The 18,126-nt window shown below is 46.9% G+C and overlaps 1 protein-coding gene across 1 annotated transcript; it reads right to left on the minus strand.

The window, feature by feature from the left end:
• Window positions 1–6,010: 6,010 nt before the first annotated feature.
• Window positions 6,011–11,455, minus strand: LOC121919373 (calcitonin-like). Its single transcript, XM_042445921.1, has 4 exons — window positions 11,395–11,455; window positions 8,982–9,077; window positions 7,785–7,916; window positions 6,011–6,266 (listed from the first exon to the last, which is right to left on the minus strand). The coding sequence occupies exons 2-4, from the start codon at window positions 9,065–9,067 to the stop codon at window positions 6,068–6,070; spliced, it is 417 nt and encodes a 138-aa protein (XP_042301855.1). The 5' UTR covers window positions 9,068–9,077; window positions 11,395–11,455; the 3' UTR covers window positions 6,011–6,067.
• Window positions 11,456–18,126: the final 6,671 nt, after the last annotated feature.

An 18,126-nucleotide genomic window follows, 5' to 3' on the forward strand; every position in this document is an offset into this window, starting at 1 on the left:
ACATCAAGGCACAGCACACCATATCTTACACATATACCTTGATAGGCAGCAATTGAGTGTAATCCCCGAGATTTGGCAGTATTGCCAAGATAAATAGCGTGGGTCATATTTCACAGATATGCTATAAGATAAATAAATAAATAAATAGATGCTGTCACATTTTATTTGAAATAGAACTGCATATAAAAAGAATATACAATAATTTAATTTGAATAATTATCTTGATATATATATATTATGTAACAGAAGTGCTTTAATTTAACTTTAAAACAAAACATTTCTTCAATAAGGATGCAAAAATGAGTTTTTTATTCGGCCATCTTGATTTATGGGAAAATGTTGCTTTCAAGAGAAATTAAAAGGCGTTCGCTGCTCATTTTCATGGCAATCTGAAAGATATCAAAGCAGAGTTTATAAATATATGTTAAATTAAGACTTTTTATATTCATAATTATCTAGTCACTAGATTGAAATACTGAAAGATAGTAATAGGAAAAACCTTGCTGTTAGGTAGACTGAAGTAACTATCTCAGGCAGCTAAAGCTAGGGGAGGTGCAGTGGCAGCCAGACAGATGTTATACCTCATAGGACCACTGAATTTTCCCTTCTTCCAGAGGACAGAGCTGAATGTGCCACATAGCTTAACCTGCACCCCCAAGCTACTCTATTGCCTACAGGGGGGAAAACCAGTGTTACCAGTACTGAAGAACAATTCAACTGACAATCCAGTTGATTCCTGTACATGAATCTGTACAGACAAGAATAAGAAGGTGCCATCTTATTCTTGTCTGAAACAGCAAAATGTCTGAAGTTGGCTGTGGAGACGTCAGGCTTGTTCAGTCGACCATATCTTACAGCAATGATTCAGTGGAAATCACAAAATTAAGTAACTGGGATTTAAATCACAGAAATAAGGCATCGGTTACGTATGTATGTATAGTAATGCAAATGTATCTCAAGAGTGGGCAAAGTACAGGCCAGCTCTGCCTAAGGCCTTGTCAAGGCCATTTTCGCATACTCCAGATGGTGCACTAAAAAGGAATTTGACCCCCCCAAAAAAAGAATTACTGCTCCTCTAATTCTCCAGAAGCTTCACTTCATTTTTCTAATAAGTCACAAGTACACCTTGCACTATTTAACACCAATTTTTCCCATTCTTCAGCACTGAAAATGGACTTCCAGCCACTGTTGCTTTCATTACTTTCAATTTTTTACATTTCTAGCCGTCTATGTGATCCCTAGGAAGTCATGGGGCTGAAAATTAACCTCCAGGCCCACCGAAGTTGCCCACCTCTGATGTATTTAGACTATGGTTTCCAAAAAGATTAAAACAAAACCAAGCATTAGATAATGGATATTTGATTTTATGCAACAGCAAAGATTCATGTTAAGAAGTCCTTTCTCAAACAGCATTAATATAATTGGGCAGTAATAACTAACATGGTTATATTTTTAGCAACATTTAATTGAGAAGAATTTTCTTGTGTACTATTTGAAAGTTCAGAGTGACAGAAAAATAGAACCTTAGACAACCAAGAGTTAGTTGTGAAAGCAAGACATCTTGCTTCCAGCCTGCCTATGATTCAGGCCCATTGGTGAAAATGAAGCAAATGGCTTCTTGTAAGGATGTGCAGAAAAATCCAGGTCCAAAACGCACTGCAAAAATAATCCAGTTTGATACCAGAAAGCTCTGGTGCCACAATAAAATATAATCCCCAGGATTCCCTAGCACTGAGCCAGGGCACTTAAAGCAGTCTCAAACTGGGTTATTTCTCAGTCACTCACATGTCCTTTTCTATCCAGGTGCCATCACATTTGGTGCCACCACTGCAGCCAACATCATCTATCCTGTCTCTTGACAACAAAAAATATTCAGGATGACACCAGCTGTTTATTGAGAGCCTCCTCATGGAGCATCTTCTCAAAAAAGATGGAAACATCTTTTAAAAAATCAAAGGCCTAAATCCAATTTTCTATACAGTAAACCAACCAACTTGACTTGCCAAGTTGCCACTGATTCAGTATGTTTAATTGGGCTTAAAGTCTAGATTTAAACTAATGCCTCCCTTTTATGCATTGGCATCATGTTCTGGACCCCCCCCCCCCCCCCCAGCATAACCCAGGCAGAAACAAAAACCTTTGTGGTGACATGACAAAAAGACAATGCAGGAATGTGGGGTACCTAGGAGTTAATTCTTGATACACCATACAGCAGGAAAAGAATGACTAAAGGAAAATGAAAAATGTACAGAGTGTTGAACAATAAAAGAGAAGAGGAGACCAGCTGGGTGTAGTGATGAGAGTCCTGGCCTGGGACTTATGAATCTAGGTTTTAATTCCCACTGAGCCACAAAACTCACTAGGCAATTTTGAACCAGTTGACTACTCTCACCCTGACCTACCTCATAGGGTTGTGATTGTGAAGAGGAGATGGGAAGAAAACCAATGCATGTTGCTTTGAGCACACCAAAAGAAAAGAAAGACAGAAATGTAACTAATAAATAAATTAAAACTGGACCTATGCGATTTCACAAGTTATTTGTGAAACAGGTATAGAGATCAAAATGTGATCAGCTTATACTCATTAAAAACTATCCATGGGTTATAAACAAAACCACAAACTGTTTACATTACTTGTAAAGATGTACAAATGATAAATCCGTAAACTGACTAGCTGTTCATTATGATATCTTTGGTATAGGATTAAAATATTTGGCCTCAAGACAGTATTCATTAATTTTCCAAGGAATTTTATTTCTTGTATACAGATGATTTTTGACACTCCTTAACTTCCTTAGAGAGTAACATCTAAAGTTTACTTCTGAATTATGATGTGTTAGAGTTGGAAACAATATTCAAAAAGTAGTTGAAATATTGAAAATATTGTCTGAAAATGTATTTATCAAGTGTTGGAAACTTTGTCAAGGAGAATCCTGGATTGATAAGAAACTTTGAATTAGAGTTGATTTTGCATAAAATTTGCACATTTCCCCAAAATTTTATTTTCTGTGCAGAAAATGTTGCTTGCAGTGCCAAAAAAACTGTTTTCTGTGCAGAAAAAACTGTTTTCTGAACAACAACAAAAACTATCGTATAAGTTTTGTACATGATAGGTTCTCAACTGCAAATAATCTTCAGAGACTTCAGAGTTTTCAAATACAGTACTTTCTGAGAGTGGGAAGAAAACAGCTACCATTACTTGTAGCTTCCTTCAAGAAAGAAATTAATGAAGAATTGCATCCCTGTGATGCATAGGATTGCACTCCAAGCTACATTTGCATTTCAAGTGCTACCATGCAAGAAAAATCTTGCTCTGCTGTGCTCCACACTAGCAAATACTAAGCTTTAAATGTAACCATCCTCCACTTGCAGTAATATCCACCCGAATTTGTAAAAGCTGCAATTGATTTATTGACAGGACAATGGCAGCTTTCAGAGAAAGGCAAGTACCAGGTTGACCAAACCCCAAAACTCGGGAGGGAAACCTGCCCCACCACTTTATTCCTGCTGCTACTAAAATCTGGCAGCCACCACCAAGGTTCCTATCACCACAGTTGCAGCAACTAGCTATGGTACATGCTAATGCCAGAGCACTCTCCTATACTGTTTGCATGGCAGAGTATCTCCTTCAGCCAGAAATACTGGGTTTTATTACCCCACACTGATTTTCAGCTGCAAGGTTCTGGTGGTGGCAGCAAAAAAGCAGTGCAAAAATAGCATAGAGGCCACATGGCATGTTAGCCATACATCTTTCAAAAGAGGGGTGAGCAAAGTGCTTGCTGCGGGCCACATGCACCCCCAAAGATTTGCCCCCCTAAGGTTCAAAAAACAATTTTTTGAAGTGACTCCCAGTCCACTTCCTGTTGTTTAAAAGGTCTCTCCTGGGTCTAAAATTGCCAAGAAGGGATCCAAAACATGGTGAAACTGCTCCCCACAAAGGCATTAGGCAGCAATAAAGGGGGTACAACAAGACTGACTGCAGCCCTTCAAAGTTTCCTGAGGGGTGCCCATCCATTTTAAAGGAACCAAGTGAAATCCTGATTCTCTCAGTTGACTAGACATTTTATTTTTCATTTACAATGAAAGTTCATTATTTATACATCATCATCCAATCAAGGGCTGGGATGTATATAAATGAATCACATTGCCAATTGCCAATGGAAGCCCATCATGCCCTTACCATATTCCAGGGGGTCATTCAGGAGATTACATCTGCACATTTCTTCTTCGCCTGCCAAAACCTTTTGAGCCAACGTTGGTAGGTACAAAGTTGTTCTTGCCCACTCCTCCTGACCGACTCAGGAAGTCCGCTAGACGATGGGTCACACAGGTAGCTGTATTACATCCTCTCTTCTGTGCATTTAGACTGCTTTTGCAAAGAAACAAACAACAGTTAGAGCCTGAATTCCTGATTTCAGTACTAGCTAACTTATAAAGAGAAAATAGCCCAGGGATAGTTCAAATAAACGGAGCAGCGTATCCTCAAGCTCCTTTCTCCAAAGTAACACTTTGGAATCCAGTAGTTCTGATCCAAAGTATGCTATTGAGAGGACCCAAGGGCAGACAAGTACATCTAAACAGCTGTGTGGCCTAATGACTCAAAAGTGAACCACATTATTTTAGTGGTAGATGACTGGGAAGCAAAGTAGGGTTTGGCCTGTAGCCCTGAAGTGCAAGCAAAAGGCTGATCGTTTGATATTACGCAGCATCATACATAACTTTTTATATTCAGTAGTCACCTTCCAGGGAGGACAAGAGTAGGAGAGGACTAGTATCTTTATAGCCTGCATGTGGGCTTCCCAGAACAACCCAGTTGGGCACCATTAGAAACCATGGGATGCTGGGTTAGATGGACCACTGGCCTCATTCTCACCCAGGAACACTTTCCTGGCATTCTTACCCAATAAAAACCAAGTACTGTGACCTCTCCTTAACTTCAATAGATGACTGAGAACACCCAAGCATTTATTTATTTATTTACTTATTGAATTTATATTCTCCCTTTCTCACAAAAAGGGATTCACGTTGTCTGGGTTAATCTGAGTGAGAAAATTATCCCAATGTGTTTTCATTTATAAAACAGATCTAACTTGGCAATCCAGCCCAGAGCTTAGAAAAGTTCCTTTTGTGGGCTGTGGCTCCCAGAGTTCCCCAACCATCACGGCCGAGGTTCTCCCCCAAAAGTAACTTTCCCAAGCTCTGATTGGGATGCCATAGAGGCTATTTAAGAAAATTATATCCCATACATTAATTCAACTAATATAAAATTACAGTACTCTTCTACTTAATATAGATTTATGCAAAGAGAAAAAGCAAATAGAAATGATATATTAAAATTCTTACCTGGACAAATTCAAACACAAATGTAACTTTTGTAACTGCTAACATTTCTAATATTTTCAGGCCTTCTACAGCATTTCTACAAAGATGGTACTGGGAGACTGGACACCAAACAGTCTATACTATTAAAGTCATTTTTTATTATTAATGTTGTGGGTTTTAAGTATATATATATATATATATAATTCTGCATCATTTCAACCGAGCTGCAATTCAAACAATTCAAACCATGCCTCGAAAATTCACATTAAAGCCACCAGATAATTAAGGGAAAAATAGACCTAATCCTTATAGAAAAATAGGTTTATTGAACAGTTGCACGGTCAAGGCATGAAAGAAACATTTATTTATTGACTTGTTACATTAAAAGGAGCCGGAAATCAAAGGGGGATGATGGGGGGGGGACATATAAGAAAACTGGCAGAAACTTCTTGTTTGAATCTGGCTGGTGTTTTTTCCCCTTCTACTAGCCTCAGCCCAGTGTATTCTTGAATCATGTACATATTAAGTCATGTACATAAGTTAAACTTGAAATTATTCCACTCCAGCATTCTCTTTTTTTAAAAAAAGATAAAATAAAAAAGGGTTCAAAAGAACATAGCAAAGGCAGCAATCGAGGTTAGATCCACATGCATCAAACGGTGGGGTGGGGTGAGGGGGGGGAGTTGTTGTTGTTGTTAAAAAGGGGGGTCGGGGGAAGGGAGGAGAGGGCCAGGGAGGAGGCGATCTAGTTGTCCCCGAGGGCTTCCTCGTAGTTTGCAAACCGCTCGCTCTCCAGCTCCGTCAAGACATTCCGCTTCTTGCCAGGCGTCCCAGCCCCGACGTCGGTGCGAGGGTAAGTGTGCAGTTTGTGGAGCTCTTGAGACAACTTGCCCAAGACACAAGTACTCAGGTTGGCACAGCGTTTGGCAAGAGGTCTATCCAAGCTGCAGGGGAGGGGAAAACATGCCCAACAAAGTAACAGGGAGGGGGGGAACACAAACAAACCAACAAACCATGCATGATAGAGTCATGCCTCATGTCCACCCCCACCCCACCCCCAAAAACCCTCCCCAGGAGGAACCAGGTCATACAGTCATAGCATCCTAGAGTTGGAAAAGACCCCCCCCCAGCCATCCAGTCCAACCCCATTCTGCCATGCAGGATTTCCCAGTCAAAGCATCCCCCGTGACAGCTGGTGTCCACTAGAGCAAACCCACCCATCCAAGGCAATCCAAAGAAAGAGAGCAAGAGCAAGAGCATCCCTGGGGGCCTCCATGCAAAAGGAGGGTGAGGGGTCAGGAATCAGACAAGGGGGAACTGGGGAGAGGAAAGGGATCGAGTGATGGTTCAAACAAAAGGGATCCAGGGGAGGAGGGAGGCAATGCAATCTCTTGGGGCATGCACCTCGTTCTGGGTCATGCTTTGCAAGTCCAGGGGACGGGGGGGGGGGGGCAATGGCAAGCCTAGGCCTGAGAAGGGGGCACTATGGGCATGGAAAGCCTCCTCTTCCTCCTGGCTTCCACTCAGGGATGCCAGTCCATGCCATGTCGCGCCGACAAGAGGAGGGGGGGAAGAACTGTGGCGGGAGGGGAGATCTCAGGGGAGGGAGGGAGGGTGGAATAAGATCAAGACCTACCTCTCGCTGGCCCACTTGCCTACAACCACCACCTCCACCTCCCCCTCTCTCTCTTGCCACTGCCACGCCTGGCTCGTCTCAGAGAAAAGAAGACAACACTCAGCAGTCAGTGCCAGCACCTCCAGACCCCCCCCCCTCCAGCCAACGCCCGGCCCTCCCCTCTGGCAAAGAGGCACAGCCGCCGAGGGAGGGGATCCTGGGAAAGGGACCCAAGGCCATGGGGGCAAAGGACCGGGGGGGGGCAGGCCCCGCAGAAGGGAGGACCTGAGCAAGTCAAAGGGGGAAACACTCCCGGGAATGGGAAGGCGGGCTTCGGAGTCCGGCTCGGAATGGAGGACTTTTTGGAAGTCGGCCTGGGTCGATGGTGAAAATGGAGGACGGGTCCTGGAAAGGGAGGAGGAGCTCTGGGTTGCATCCACACTGGAGAAATAGCCCGATTTGGTACCGCTTTAACTGTGTTGTCTGGCTCAAAGCTATGGAATTCTGGGAGTTGGAGTTTGTTGTGGACCCAGAGCAGAGCGGAGCCAGGGTAGTTAAAGCGGTGCCAAACCGGGTTATATCTCCAGTGTCGATGCAGCCCTGGTGTCTCTGAATGTGAGGCATTCAAGAAAGGTGGAGCACCTGACCAAATCCAAGCTGGAAACGCTTCATATCAATGGATGCTTCGTCCTGCTCCAAAGGGAGGGCCTTTGGGAATGCCTCCCGGACTGAAGGTGGCCATGAAGGGCAGCAGTGCTGGGCAAGGCCGGCCCTTGCGGAGGGGGAAGGGAGAGGGGCTCCCTTGGCCGGTCCCTCCCTGCCTCCCCGCCTCCCTAGCTGGGCCTACCTGTGCCCTTGGCTGGCCTCCTCCAGCTCCTCGGCCGTCATCTGGACGTACTCCTTCACCAGCGCGTTCAGGAGCCGACGGGCCTCGTAGTCGCCCAGCGCCCCTCGGTCCGTCACGGGCTCCAAGCCGGGCCTGGGAAGGAGGGAGGGTGGATTGGGGGAAGGAAGGAAGGAAGGAAGGAAGGAAGGAAGGAAGGAAGGAAGGATAGATGGATTGAAAGAAGTAGGGAAGAATGAAAGGAAGGAAGGAAAGAAGGATTGAAAGAAGTAGGGAAGGGAGGAAGGGGGGATGGATGGATGGACGGATGGAAGGATTGAAAGAAGTAGGGAAAGTAGGGAAGGAAGAATGGAAGGAAAGAAGAAGGAAAGGAAACGGGGAAGGAAAGAAGGCAGGGAGATGGAAGGGGGATGGGTTGAAAGAAGTAAGGAAGAATGGAGGGAAAGAAAAAAGGAAGGATTGAAAGAAGAAAGGGGGGATGGATGGATGGATGGATGGATTGAAAAAAGTAGGGAATTGGAAGGAAGGAAAGAAGGAGAGATGGATGGATGGATAGATTGAAAGAAGTAGGGAAGAATGGAAGGAAGGAGCGTCACGCTTTGGGCCTCTCCCGTCTGGGAAGGAAGGGCTGTTGGCAGCCAAGGAGGGAGACTTCCCAGCCCCGGTCTCTCTGCAGGGGAAGGTGGAGGTTGTCCTAGCCTACACGCGTATGACGTGTTCATACGAACTCATCTTTTTTCCCTCTCGCCTTTCCACCTTCCCTCCCTCCCTCCCTCCCTCCCTCCCATTAGACTCTGGTTAGGATCCTGTTTTCTCTGCCTCCCCTAAACCGGAGAAGACTCTGGACACAAGGTAAGCGGATGCCCATCTTATCATCATCATCATCAAACACCCTCCCTCCGATCTGTTTTTCAATCCTGCTTTTGTCGAAGTCAGAAAGCTTGTAGTCCCCCTCCCCTCCTGGCAAAGTTCCTCGCCGGAGCCCTGAAAGACAACGCTATTCATCACCTGCCGTGGGTTCCTGTGGGATCCTGGGATTGGCAGTATAGGGAGGAGCTCCGCCCTGGAGCCACAACAAACGAGCATTCCCAGAATGCCCTAGCATGGAGCCATGCCCACCCAAGCGTCGTCCAACCGTACTATTTCTCCCGTGTGCTGCATCCCCGTTGCCCCCACCTTCCTGTTGCAGCCTCCTCTTACCTGAGTGGGACTGCCTGGTAGCTCTCCATCTGGCACATCACCAAGGCATAGACAGCAAGGAAAGAGGAGATCTTCAGCATGGCCATGGTCTTCTCTCTGCAAGGCAGGCTCTGGTTAGCAGGCAGAGGGCCCATTGGCGAGATTTGTTCGGAGGAGGCTTGCCACTGCCATCCTCCGAGGCTGAGAGAGTGTGACTTCTTGCCCAAGGCCACCCAGTGGCTTTGCATGGCTACACATTACATGGCAATACGTCTTGCACGTCTGTCTACCTATGAATTAAGCTTAGGCTTGCGGCTCTTGGGTTAAGAAATATTTCGGGAAAAGTGTGCAGGTGTCCCAGTCGGAATCGGGTGATGATGGACGGATGTCTTCCGATCCAAAGAATCAACAGATGGAGAACAACTCGATCCAATTTCCCTCTGTGTCTGTCTATACTGGATATGTGTATATTGTGTGTGTGCGCGCGCACGTCCAGAATGAAATAGCTGAAAGAAAACGATTAAAAGAGGGCCAACTATGAATGCGCTTATTTATTTTGATTTTTTTAAAAGAGACCTCCTCTTAGAAAACCTGTCTATTTCGTTTGAAACTGGGGGAGGGGGGTAATGGTCCAGGGGTGAGTCACGAGCGTCGAGAACATTATGCTGAAACGAATATTTAGCAAAAACGTAAAACCGGACGCGTCACGTGTGTATCCCGCCTTTAAATAGATTAAAATGAAATCCAGCCACCAGAGAGGTGCAAGAGTAAAGCCGGTCCCCTGCACCCACAAAGCAGATGTACAAGCTTTTCCAGATCAAGGACTTCCCTATTCACCACATAAAAAGAAAGGGGGGAAAGGGAATTATGTGGCATCGTTTTAAAATATCATCCCATCAGCTTTCTTAACACTCTCCTCTCCGGACACGTTTCTAAGCCCACTTTGGCCAAGTTCCTCCGCTAACGCTTGTCTGCTTCAAGCTCCAGACAAAGGAAGCTCTCTGGCTCAGACTGCCCTCCTTAAAAATATACCTTGTTTTATTATTCTGTATGGTGTCCCTGGGTTCCTCCTCTGATGTGCTTTAAATAAAAAGACCCGCTGTCTCTCAAGGAAAGAAAATACATCGTTGGATCACAGAGTGATAGGAAATCAGATGTTATTTTTAATTACTCTGCATACGCTTTGCATTGTTCTTACTTCGTGAATGTGATCCAGAAAAGCAGGTGTCTGTGGAAGGTCAATGGCCAGCCCTGGTTTATACCTGGGCAAAGAGGATGAATCCAACACCCCCTGGCTTATCTATCTACCTATCTATCTATCTATCTATAGCATGGGAGTGTTGGATTCATCCTCTTTGCAACAAATTAACAGATACTCAGATGCTGGAGAATAGATAGGATAGATAGATTCTAGCATCTGAGTACTTATTAATTTGTTTATACCTAGGCAGCATCTGAGTACCTGTTAATTTGTTGCAAAGAGAATGAATCCAATATATATATATATATATATATATATATATATATAGAGTACCTATTAATTTGTTGTAAAGAGGATAAATCCAACACCCCCTAGCTTTTATATCTATATCTATCTATAGCCTGAGAGTGTTGGATTTATCCTCTTTACGACAAAATTAATGGGTACTCAGATGCTAGAGAATATATGTGTGTGTGTGTGTGTATACGTGTGTGTGTGTGTGTGTGTATATATATATATATATATATATATACACATACACAGAGAGAGAAAGAGAGAGAGAGAGTACCTTCATTCTAGCATCTGAGTACCCATTTGTTGCAAAGAGGATGAATCCAACATACATACATACATACATACATACATACATATATATATTCTAGCATCCGAGTTATCCTTCTGAAAGTGTAGTCTTTTTCCCCAAGTTGACGTTTTCCAAAAAGTGAAAAGTTCCTGTCAAAGTATATGAGTCCCACAAATCCGGCAATATTGACTCTTCAGATATATATAGGTATCAAGAGAATACAGACCAGTTTAAGATGGAGATGTCATATAGGAACCAGCCCTAGCCCCTCTCTGTAAGTAGCATCTCTGAATTGGAGCCTGACAATCCTAAATCAACCCTTTTACCTGGGAGTAAAGCCCTATTGACCTCGGTGGAACTTACTCCTGAGTTGAGGTGTCAAAAATTGCCAGTTCTCAGACTCTGGAGAAATAACCCGGTTTGGCCCCGCTTTAACTTTTGTCTGGCTCTTTGCTATGGAATTATGGGAGTTGGAGCTCCGCTTTGGGCCCACAACAAACTCCAACCCCCAGAATTCCATAGCAAAGAGCCAGACAAAGAGTTAAAGCGGGGCCAAACCGGGTCATTTCTCCAGTGTGGATGCATCCTCTGTCTGATGATTTGGGGAGAGGAAAAGAAAGAGTGGGGGAGAAAAAGTGGGGGAGGCTTACCTTCCACTGCGGAGCTTTTCTTGGGGGGAGAGTACAAGGTAGTGGCGATGTCCCCCTTGTGGGTGCCTTTCTGATGGTCTCCAATGCCCCCAAGAGCCCCTTTTATACCTACCGCCAGGAGCAAAGTGTGTAGGCGGCGGAGCACATCCCTCGCCAGCCAATCAGCGTCCCCGGGATCCCTCCCCAGCCAATCCACGCCTGACCACGAAAACCCCAACTCTTCAATGACGTCATTCCCCGGAGTGTGTGTGTGTTCCATTCACAAAAAAAGTGCCAGTCATTTAGGCACAGCTGATAGGTTCATTTGCATTGAGGTCATCGGACACCTGAAAGAAAAAGAAAAAGAAAAGAGAGAAAAAGAAAGGAGGGGGGAAGGAGAGAGAGAGAGAGAGAGAAACGGGAGGGGGAAGGAAAGAAGGAAAGGAGCAGGTGTCCTCACTGCCAAGGAGGACCAGCCCCTGAGAAATGGAGGACGTTCCAATAAAATGGAGGGCACGCCCCAACAAAAGCGCAAAGCACACTCATAGAAATAGGGGGGGAAACTGTTTCGTATTCATGCTTTTGAAATTCTTCCTGGACATGAGTTTGGGAATGGAGGACGCGTCCTGGAAAAGGAGGACGCCTTCTGGTCATCCTGGGATTGGAGGAAAGCATCTCATAGGATAAATGAAATGCAAGGGGCATCGTCTGGAGTTATTAATAATATCTAGGCCACCACCTATTAATAACTCCCGACAATTCCCCTTGCATTTTATTAATCCTAGGAGATGCCTCCCTCCTTTCCCAGGGTGACGTCCTCCTTTTCCAGGGCGCGTCCTCTACTCCATTGGAGGAGTTCCAAAAGAGTCTCCCATCCCTTGCCATTCCCTTCCCACCATCAGTTCCTATTCTCTTCCAGCCAGGGCCACTCTTCTGTCTCGTTTAATGGACAAACTCAAAAAGGGCCCGGTTATTATTTACTACTTATTAGAGGCGACATCTACTGCGAAAAATGCTGCATTGCAGAAAAGGGACGTCGCTTGGCAAGGGTTCCTGTGTGTGTCCTCCTCTTTGGCGGCTGAGACTGGACACAGAGATGCCCGGCAGCACCGGGGAGATGATGCCCAGGCGTCCTCCTTTTCCAGGACGTGTCCTCCATTCCCACCTTCCCTCCATTCCAGGAGGGATTCCCCAAAGGCCCTCCATTCACAGCGACAAGAAGCGTGGATTTATCTTTATCTTTGGTAACGGTCCTCCATTTTTTCCGGAATGTCCTCCATTTTCCGGGCCTGGTCCTCCTTGGCGGTGAAGACACCTCTGGTTGCTCTGCCTCCAAAGGCCCCTTCATTCAATTATTCACTTCGTACATCAGCCCAATCCTTACACCCGTTTGGAAAGTTGCCAGGTTGTGTTTTATGGGTGTTGGGAGTTGTGTACCTTCGGGTCGTTTCTGGCTTATGGGGTTTTCTTGGCAAGGTGAGTTCAGAGCAGGCTTTGCCATGGCCATCCTCTGAGGCTGAGAGAGTGTGACTTGCCCAGTGAGTTTCCGCGGTTGATCCGGGATTCAAACCCAGGCCTCTGGAGTCGCAGTTTCAAACCCCTACTCCATAGGAGGGTCTTATTCCCAGGTAAGCGTGCATAATAAGATGCTAGGGTACTACTAGGCTACTACTCAGCTCAGTGGGACTAGAGGAGGATGCGTTAGAATGACAGCTTCCCCAAGAGGCGAGATAGGCGTGTTAAAGGCTGCCACCTTGTGATCATCTACTCAGGACTTACTACCGAGTCAGCGTCTAGGACAGCGTCCCTCCATGGCAAAGTTACTTTTTTTAGAGGGGGACGACGACGCAGATCCCAGAATCCCCCCTCCCAGCCTTTGGAGCCATCCTTGGCTGGAGGGGATTCTGGGAGCAACGTGGCGCCCAAACAAGTCAGGCTGCCAAGCTATGAATCGCCTGCTGCAATCTCTCTAATGAGGTCTTCGCTACTATTTCTGGGGGAACTACGGGAGCCAAGGAACAGCCGGGAGGAGGAGGAGGCAGCGGGCCAACTCCTGGGAGGAGAGGCCTGGAAAGCGAAATGCGAGGGGCCCTGCTGGGCATGGAGGAGGAGAGGCTCCACACACCCAGCGTCGCCAGGCGTCCTCCTTTTCCAAGACACGTCCTCCATTCCAACCTTCTGTCCAGGAGGGAGTCCACAAGGTCCTCCATTTGGAGTGGGACGAAGTTACATTTGCCGGAATGAAAGCTTTGAGCTTTGATTTGGTCATGCCATCCATACAGAGAGAGAGAGAGACAGAGAGACAGACAGAGAGAGAGAGAGTCGGCCCTCCTTATCCACGGATTTTATATCGAAGCATCCACGGCTTGAAAAGACTTTTAAAACAGACAAATTCCCATAGGACCAAACCTTGATTTTTGCCCTTTTGATATGAGGGACACCGTTTTTCTATGCCCTTCCATTTAATGGGACTTGAGCATTTTGGTAACCATGGGGGGTCCTGGAACCAAAAACCAGCGGATACCAAGGGCCCATTGTGTACACACACACACACCACACACACATATAGAATGTCGGGCATACATTGAATGTCGGCCAGCAACGTGGGGCATTCAAAATAGATATAGATATAGATGTAGATGGAATGCCCGACATTGCTGGGCGCCTGCTCCTGCCGGTGCTGCTCCTCCTTCCCTGGCGACTGGCGGCCCCTCTCTTGCTGCGGGGGGGGGGTCCCTGGTGGGGGCGAGGCTGGCCGAGGCAGGAGGGTGTCTGCTTGGCGTGTGGCCTCTCTCTCCTTCCCTGGCAGGGCCTCTGGGCCAAGAAGAGCCCCCGCGGGCCTTGATCGATTGCCTTAATGGGAAATTGCTTTGGCAACAGCACTCCACCTCTCTCTCTCTCTCTCTCTCTCTCTCTCTCTCTGCGGAGGGAACAGGAGGAGGAGGAGGAGGAGGCCTGAAGCCCGCCTTCCTGTCCCTGGCTTGAAGTGCTCACGTCCCTCCCGGCCGCACCTGCCTCCACTCGGAAAGGTGGGCGAAGGAAGGGGGCGCTGGGATGGAAGCAAAAGGACAGGCCGCCCATCCATCACTCTCCCAGGGGCTCCCTGTCTGCTACTCAACCGCCCAGCCACCTGCCGACGCCCTGCTCCACCTGGATGTTTGCGTGGCACTGGAGCAAGAAGAAGAAGAAGAAGCAGAGCCCCCTCCAGAGCCCTGGAGGGGGGAACCCAGGAGAGTGTGGGGGTGTGAGTGCATTGGGTCCCCTTTCTGGAGAGGGTTTGTTCCGCCTTTCAGCAGGTGCTCCATTTCACACCCGCCCGCGCCTTTTTCTTCTTTTCCATCCTCGGAATTGTTGCAGCCACGTCTTCTTCAACTTCGCTTTGGCTCCTTTCCCTTCTCCCGCCCTTCCGGTTTTCCCTTTCCCATTTCCCTCCTATTTTCACCCTCCTTGCACTTTTGGGGGGAGTCTCTGAAGGCTAGGAATATTTGGGGGGCCCCAGCTGCCTTTGGGGAGCTCCTTTGCCCTGAGGAGAAGGGGAGATGGCATTGGGCCCCCTTCCTCCTCCTCCTCCTCCCGGGGTCTGGTTTGGGTTTTCCCTAAGAGCTTGGAGTTCGGGCTTGAGGGTTTGGGGTTTTTCCCCAAGCTGGGAGGCTTAAAGGGCCAGAAAGAGAGGGAGGGAGCCAGGGCTCCGACGGCGACCAAGAAACGCCTCGGGGTGGTTGAGGCTGCATCCACAGTGGGGAAATAACCCGGTTTGGCAGCGCTTTAACTTGTTGTCTGGTTCAAGGCTGTGGAAATCTGGGAGTTTGTTGTGGGGCCCAGTGTTTGTTTTTGCTTCCCTACAGGTTGAAGCCGCCACTTTGAAAACCAGATGGAAGTTCAGTGGGAATTTTGTGTCGTTTCAGGGTTTGGAGCTCAAACTGGGCAAGGCGAAGAAGAAGGAGAAGAAGGAGAAGAAGAAGCCTTGTGTCCAGTCTCTCCTCTGCAGCGATATCTGTGGTGGATAGGACCCGTTCTTCGCAACGTCTGGGTGTCCATTTGTCTACACAGGAGCCTAACTTTAGGTCCAAAACACACTGCAGAAATAATCCAGTTTGAAACCCCTGGGAATCCTGGGGATTGTAATTTATTGTGGCACCAGAGCCATCTGACAGAGAAGGCTAAATGTCTCACAAAACTACTGTTCTCCCAGAATTCCCTAACAACGAGCCAGGGCAGTTAGAGAAGTCTCAAACTGGAGTATGGCTGCAGTGTGTTTTGGACTTTAAGGTACAAGGCAGCTGAAGTCATCAGCTAAGCGGTTGCTTTTAGACCAAGAAGCAAAGGGGTCTTGTAGCACCTTCTGTGGGAAGACTTGGTCCATTTTCCCAGATACAAGACGGAGTGCTGGCACGCTGCAGAATTAATGCAGTTTGACACCGCTTTAACTGTCATAACTCCAAACTCTAGGGTTAGGTTTACTGTCCTTTAAAAGTCTTGAGAGCAGTGGTACAGTTAGGAGTGTGGCTGCATCTGAGCTGCAGAATTAATGCAGTTCGACATCGTTTTAATTGTCATGGCTCCATCCTATGGAATCCTGGGATTTGTAGTTTGCTGTAGCACCAGAGCTCTCTGGCAGAGAAGGCTAAATCTCTCACAAAACTGCAGATTCCCATAGCCTTGTGCCGTGGTAGTTAAAACCATGTCAAACTGCATTAATTGTGCAGTGTAGATACAGCGCAAGTCTACGAAAGCTCATGTTTCTTTTGCACATGTCCTACAAAATCCCTCTGCATGCTGATATTTCAGACTAACACAGCTATGTCTCTGAATCCTAGATTCAGGAAGTCACAAGTCATCAAGTGAGATGACTAAGGTCCAAACCACATTGCAGAAATAATCCAGCTCGAGACTGCTTTAACTGCCTTGACTCAGTGCTGGGGGATCCTGGAAATTGTAGTTTATTGTGGCACCAGAGCTCTCTGACAGAGAAGGCTAAATGTCCCACGAAACCACAATTCCCAGAATTCCCTAGCATTGAGCCAGGGCAGTTAAAGAGGTCTCAAACTGGATTATTTCTACAGTATGTTTTGGACCTCAATGACTAGGAAAATGGAGGCGGGGTGAATCCCCTCAACGCATCTGAAAGGAGAGATTGAGACCCATGAAAGCTCATTCTGAAATAAATAAGATGGTTTTAAAGATGCTACAACTGGTTCCTCCTCTTCTCTTCTCTTCTCTTCTCTTCTCGACACGAATGCTGTCTTTTTGGAAACTCCTGGAAGGAAAGCGATTATTTTGGCGAGTAAAACTGCAGTCCCTTCCTCTGTTCTGCTGGGAGCAATCCTTCTCCAAAAAAGTGAAGTGGAAAGAGAGAGAGTGAGCTGTCTAGGCGAGCGCTGGAGGACTCCAACAACAACCTTTTGTGTTTTACTCCCAGTTGTTAAACGCAAAGGGACAGATGCGTTGTAGATGCCACTTGTTTAGAGCCGCAGAACTAGACACGCTTATTTCAGGCTCAATCCAATCGAATTTTCTATGCGTCTGCTTAACAAGTACACTGCAGAAATAATCCAATTTGAGACTGTTTTAACGCAGTGGCTCGATGCTGGGGGATTCTGGGAACTGTAGTTTTGTGAGACATGTCGCCTCCTCTGCCAGACAGCTCTAGTGTCACAATAAACTGCAATCCCCAGGATTTCCTAGCACTGAGCCAGGGCAGTTACAGCGGTCTCAGACTGGACCAGTGACTTCTGAGCCCGTCTAGATAGGATCCCGACGCCTCACCTTTGCGGCCACATCCTTTGTGCCCACTTTCTTGGCGAGAAGTCCCATGGCACACAGTCAGATTTGCTTCCGAGTAAAGGGCTCCACCTCTAGTGCAAGAAACTTTAACAAAAATCCCAAAGTAATTAGATTTGGGGCGTCCCTGCCCCCCCCCCTTTTGAAGGACTAACGAGAGAGAGGTTTCCACGCCGTTCCTCACCCGTTACAAAACAAAACGCAAAGTCACCGGGTGCTAGTGTCAAATATCTTCCGTTTCTTTCTCCCTTTTGCCTGATGAAGAAGCCAGGGTGACTTCGAAAGCTTGCAACATGTCACGGTGCGTTTTGGTTGGCCCACAACAAACTCTAACTCCCAGAATTCCATAGCCTTGAGCCAGGGCAGTTAAAGTGGTGCCAAACCGGGTTATCTCTCCAGCGTGGATGCAGCCCACATATGCTCTCTAGCTCTTTGGGGTTTTCTCCTAAATCAGCGGATCAACTAAAATATGGCTTTCACAGCTGAGGTCCCGATCAAGCCTGCAAAGGCTAGGGATGCTTGGTTCATCCAGGGAGACCTCTGACCCAATGGGGTTCAAGGGGTTTTCCTCCCCATAGCAGGTGTTTAGCATTGCAACCTGAACCCCTGGCTTCAGTGCAGCGGGGTCATAAGCAATCATAAGCATCAGCAATAAAGGCAGGAGCAGGGGAAGGGCAGGGTCCACATTGTGCAGAAAGGTTAAGCAGTCTCCCGGGAAGAGCTGGAGGGGCTTCCATATGTAAGGAAGGGGAGAGAAGGTGGGGTCTGCTCTGTTGGAAGCATGCCTTGGAAAGACTCAGATTTGCCCCCGTCTCTTGGCACAAATTGCATCTCGGTTCAAGAAAGCCTCTGCAGATTCATGGGAGCATCATCGTGTCTGGATTGAATCTGCAGAGGCTTTCTTAACCCTGTCCTCCTCCCCTCCCCTCCTTATCCAAAGCTTCCTCTGTTGAGAGTTTCTCGGGTTTTTTT

This window comes from Sceloporus undulatus, chromosome 1, assembly GCF_019175285.1.
Source record: "Sceloporus undulatus isolate JIND9_A2432 ecotype Alabama chromosome 1, SceUnd_v1.1, whole genome shotgun sequence".
NCBI lineage: Eukaryota > Metazoa > Chordata > Lepidosauria > Squamata > Phrynosomatidae > Sceloporus > Sceloporus undulatus.

What these genes read in the sequence shown, in the direction of transcription:
- LOC121919373 (XM_042445921.1), bottom strand. Translation starts at nt 9,067, where the DNA reads ATGGCCATGCTGAAGATCTCCTCTTTCCTTGCTGTCTATGCCTTGGTG. An exon ending in TACCAGGCAGTCCCACTCAG is followed by an intron (nt 7,917 to 8,981) that starts GTAAGAGGAGGC and finishes CCTCCTTCCCAG; the next exon opens with GCCCGGCTTGGAGCCCGTGA. An exon ending in GAGGCCAGCCAAGGGCACAG is followed by an intron (nt 6,267 to 7,784) that starts GTAGGCCCAGCT and finishes CCTCCCCTGCAG; the next exon opens with CTTGGATAGACCTCTTGCCA.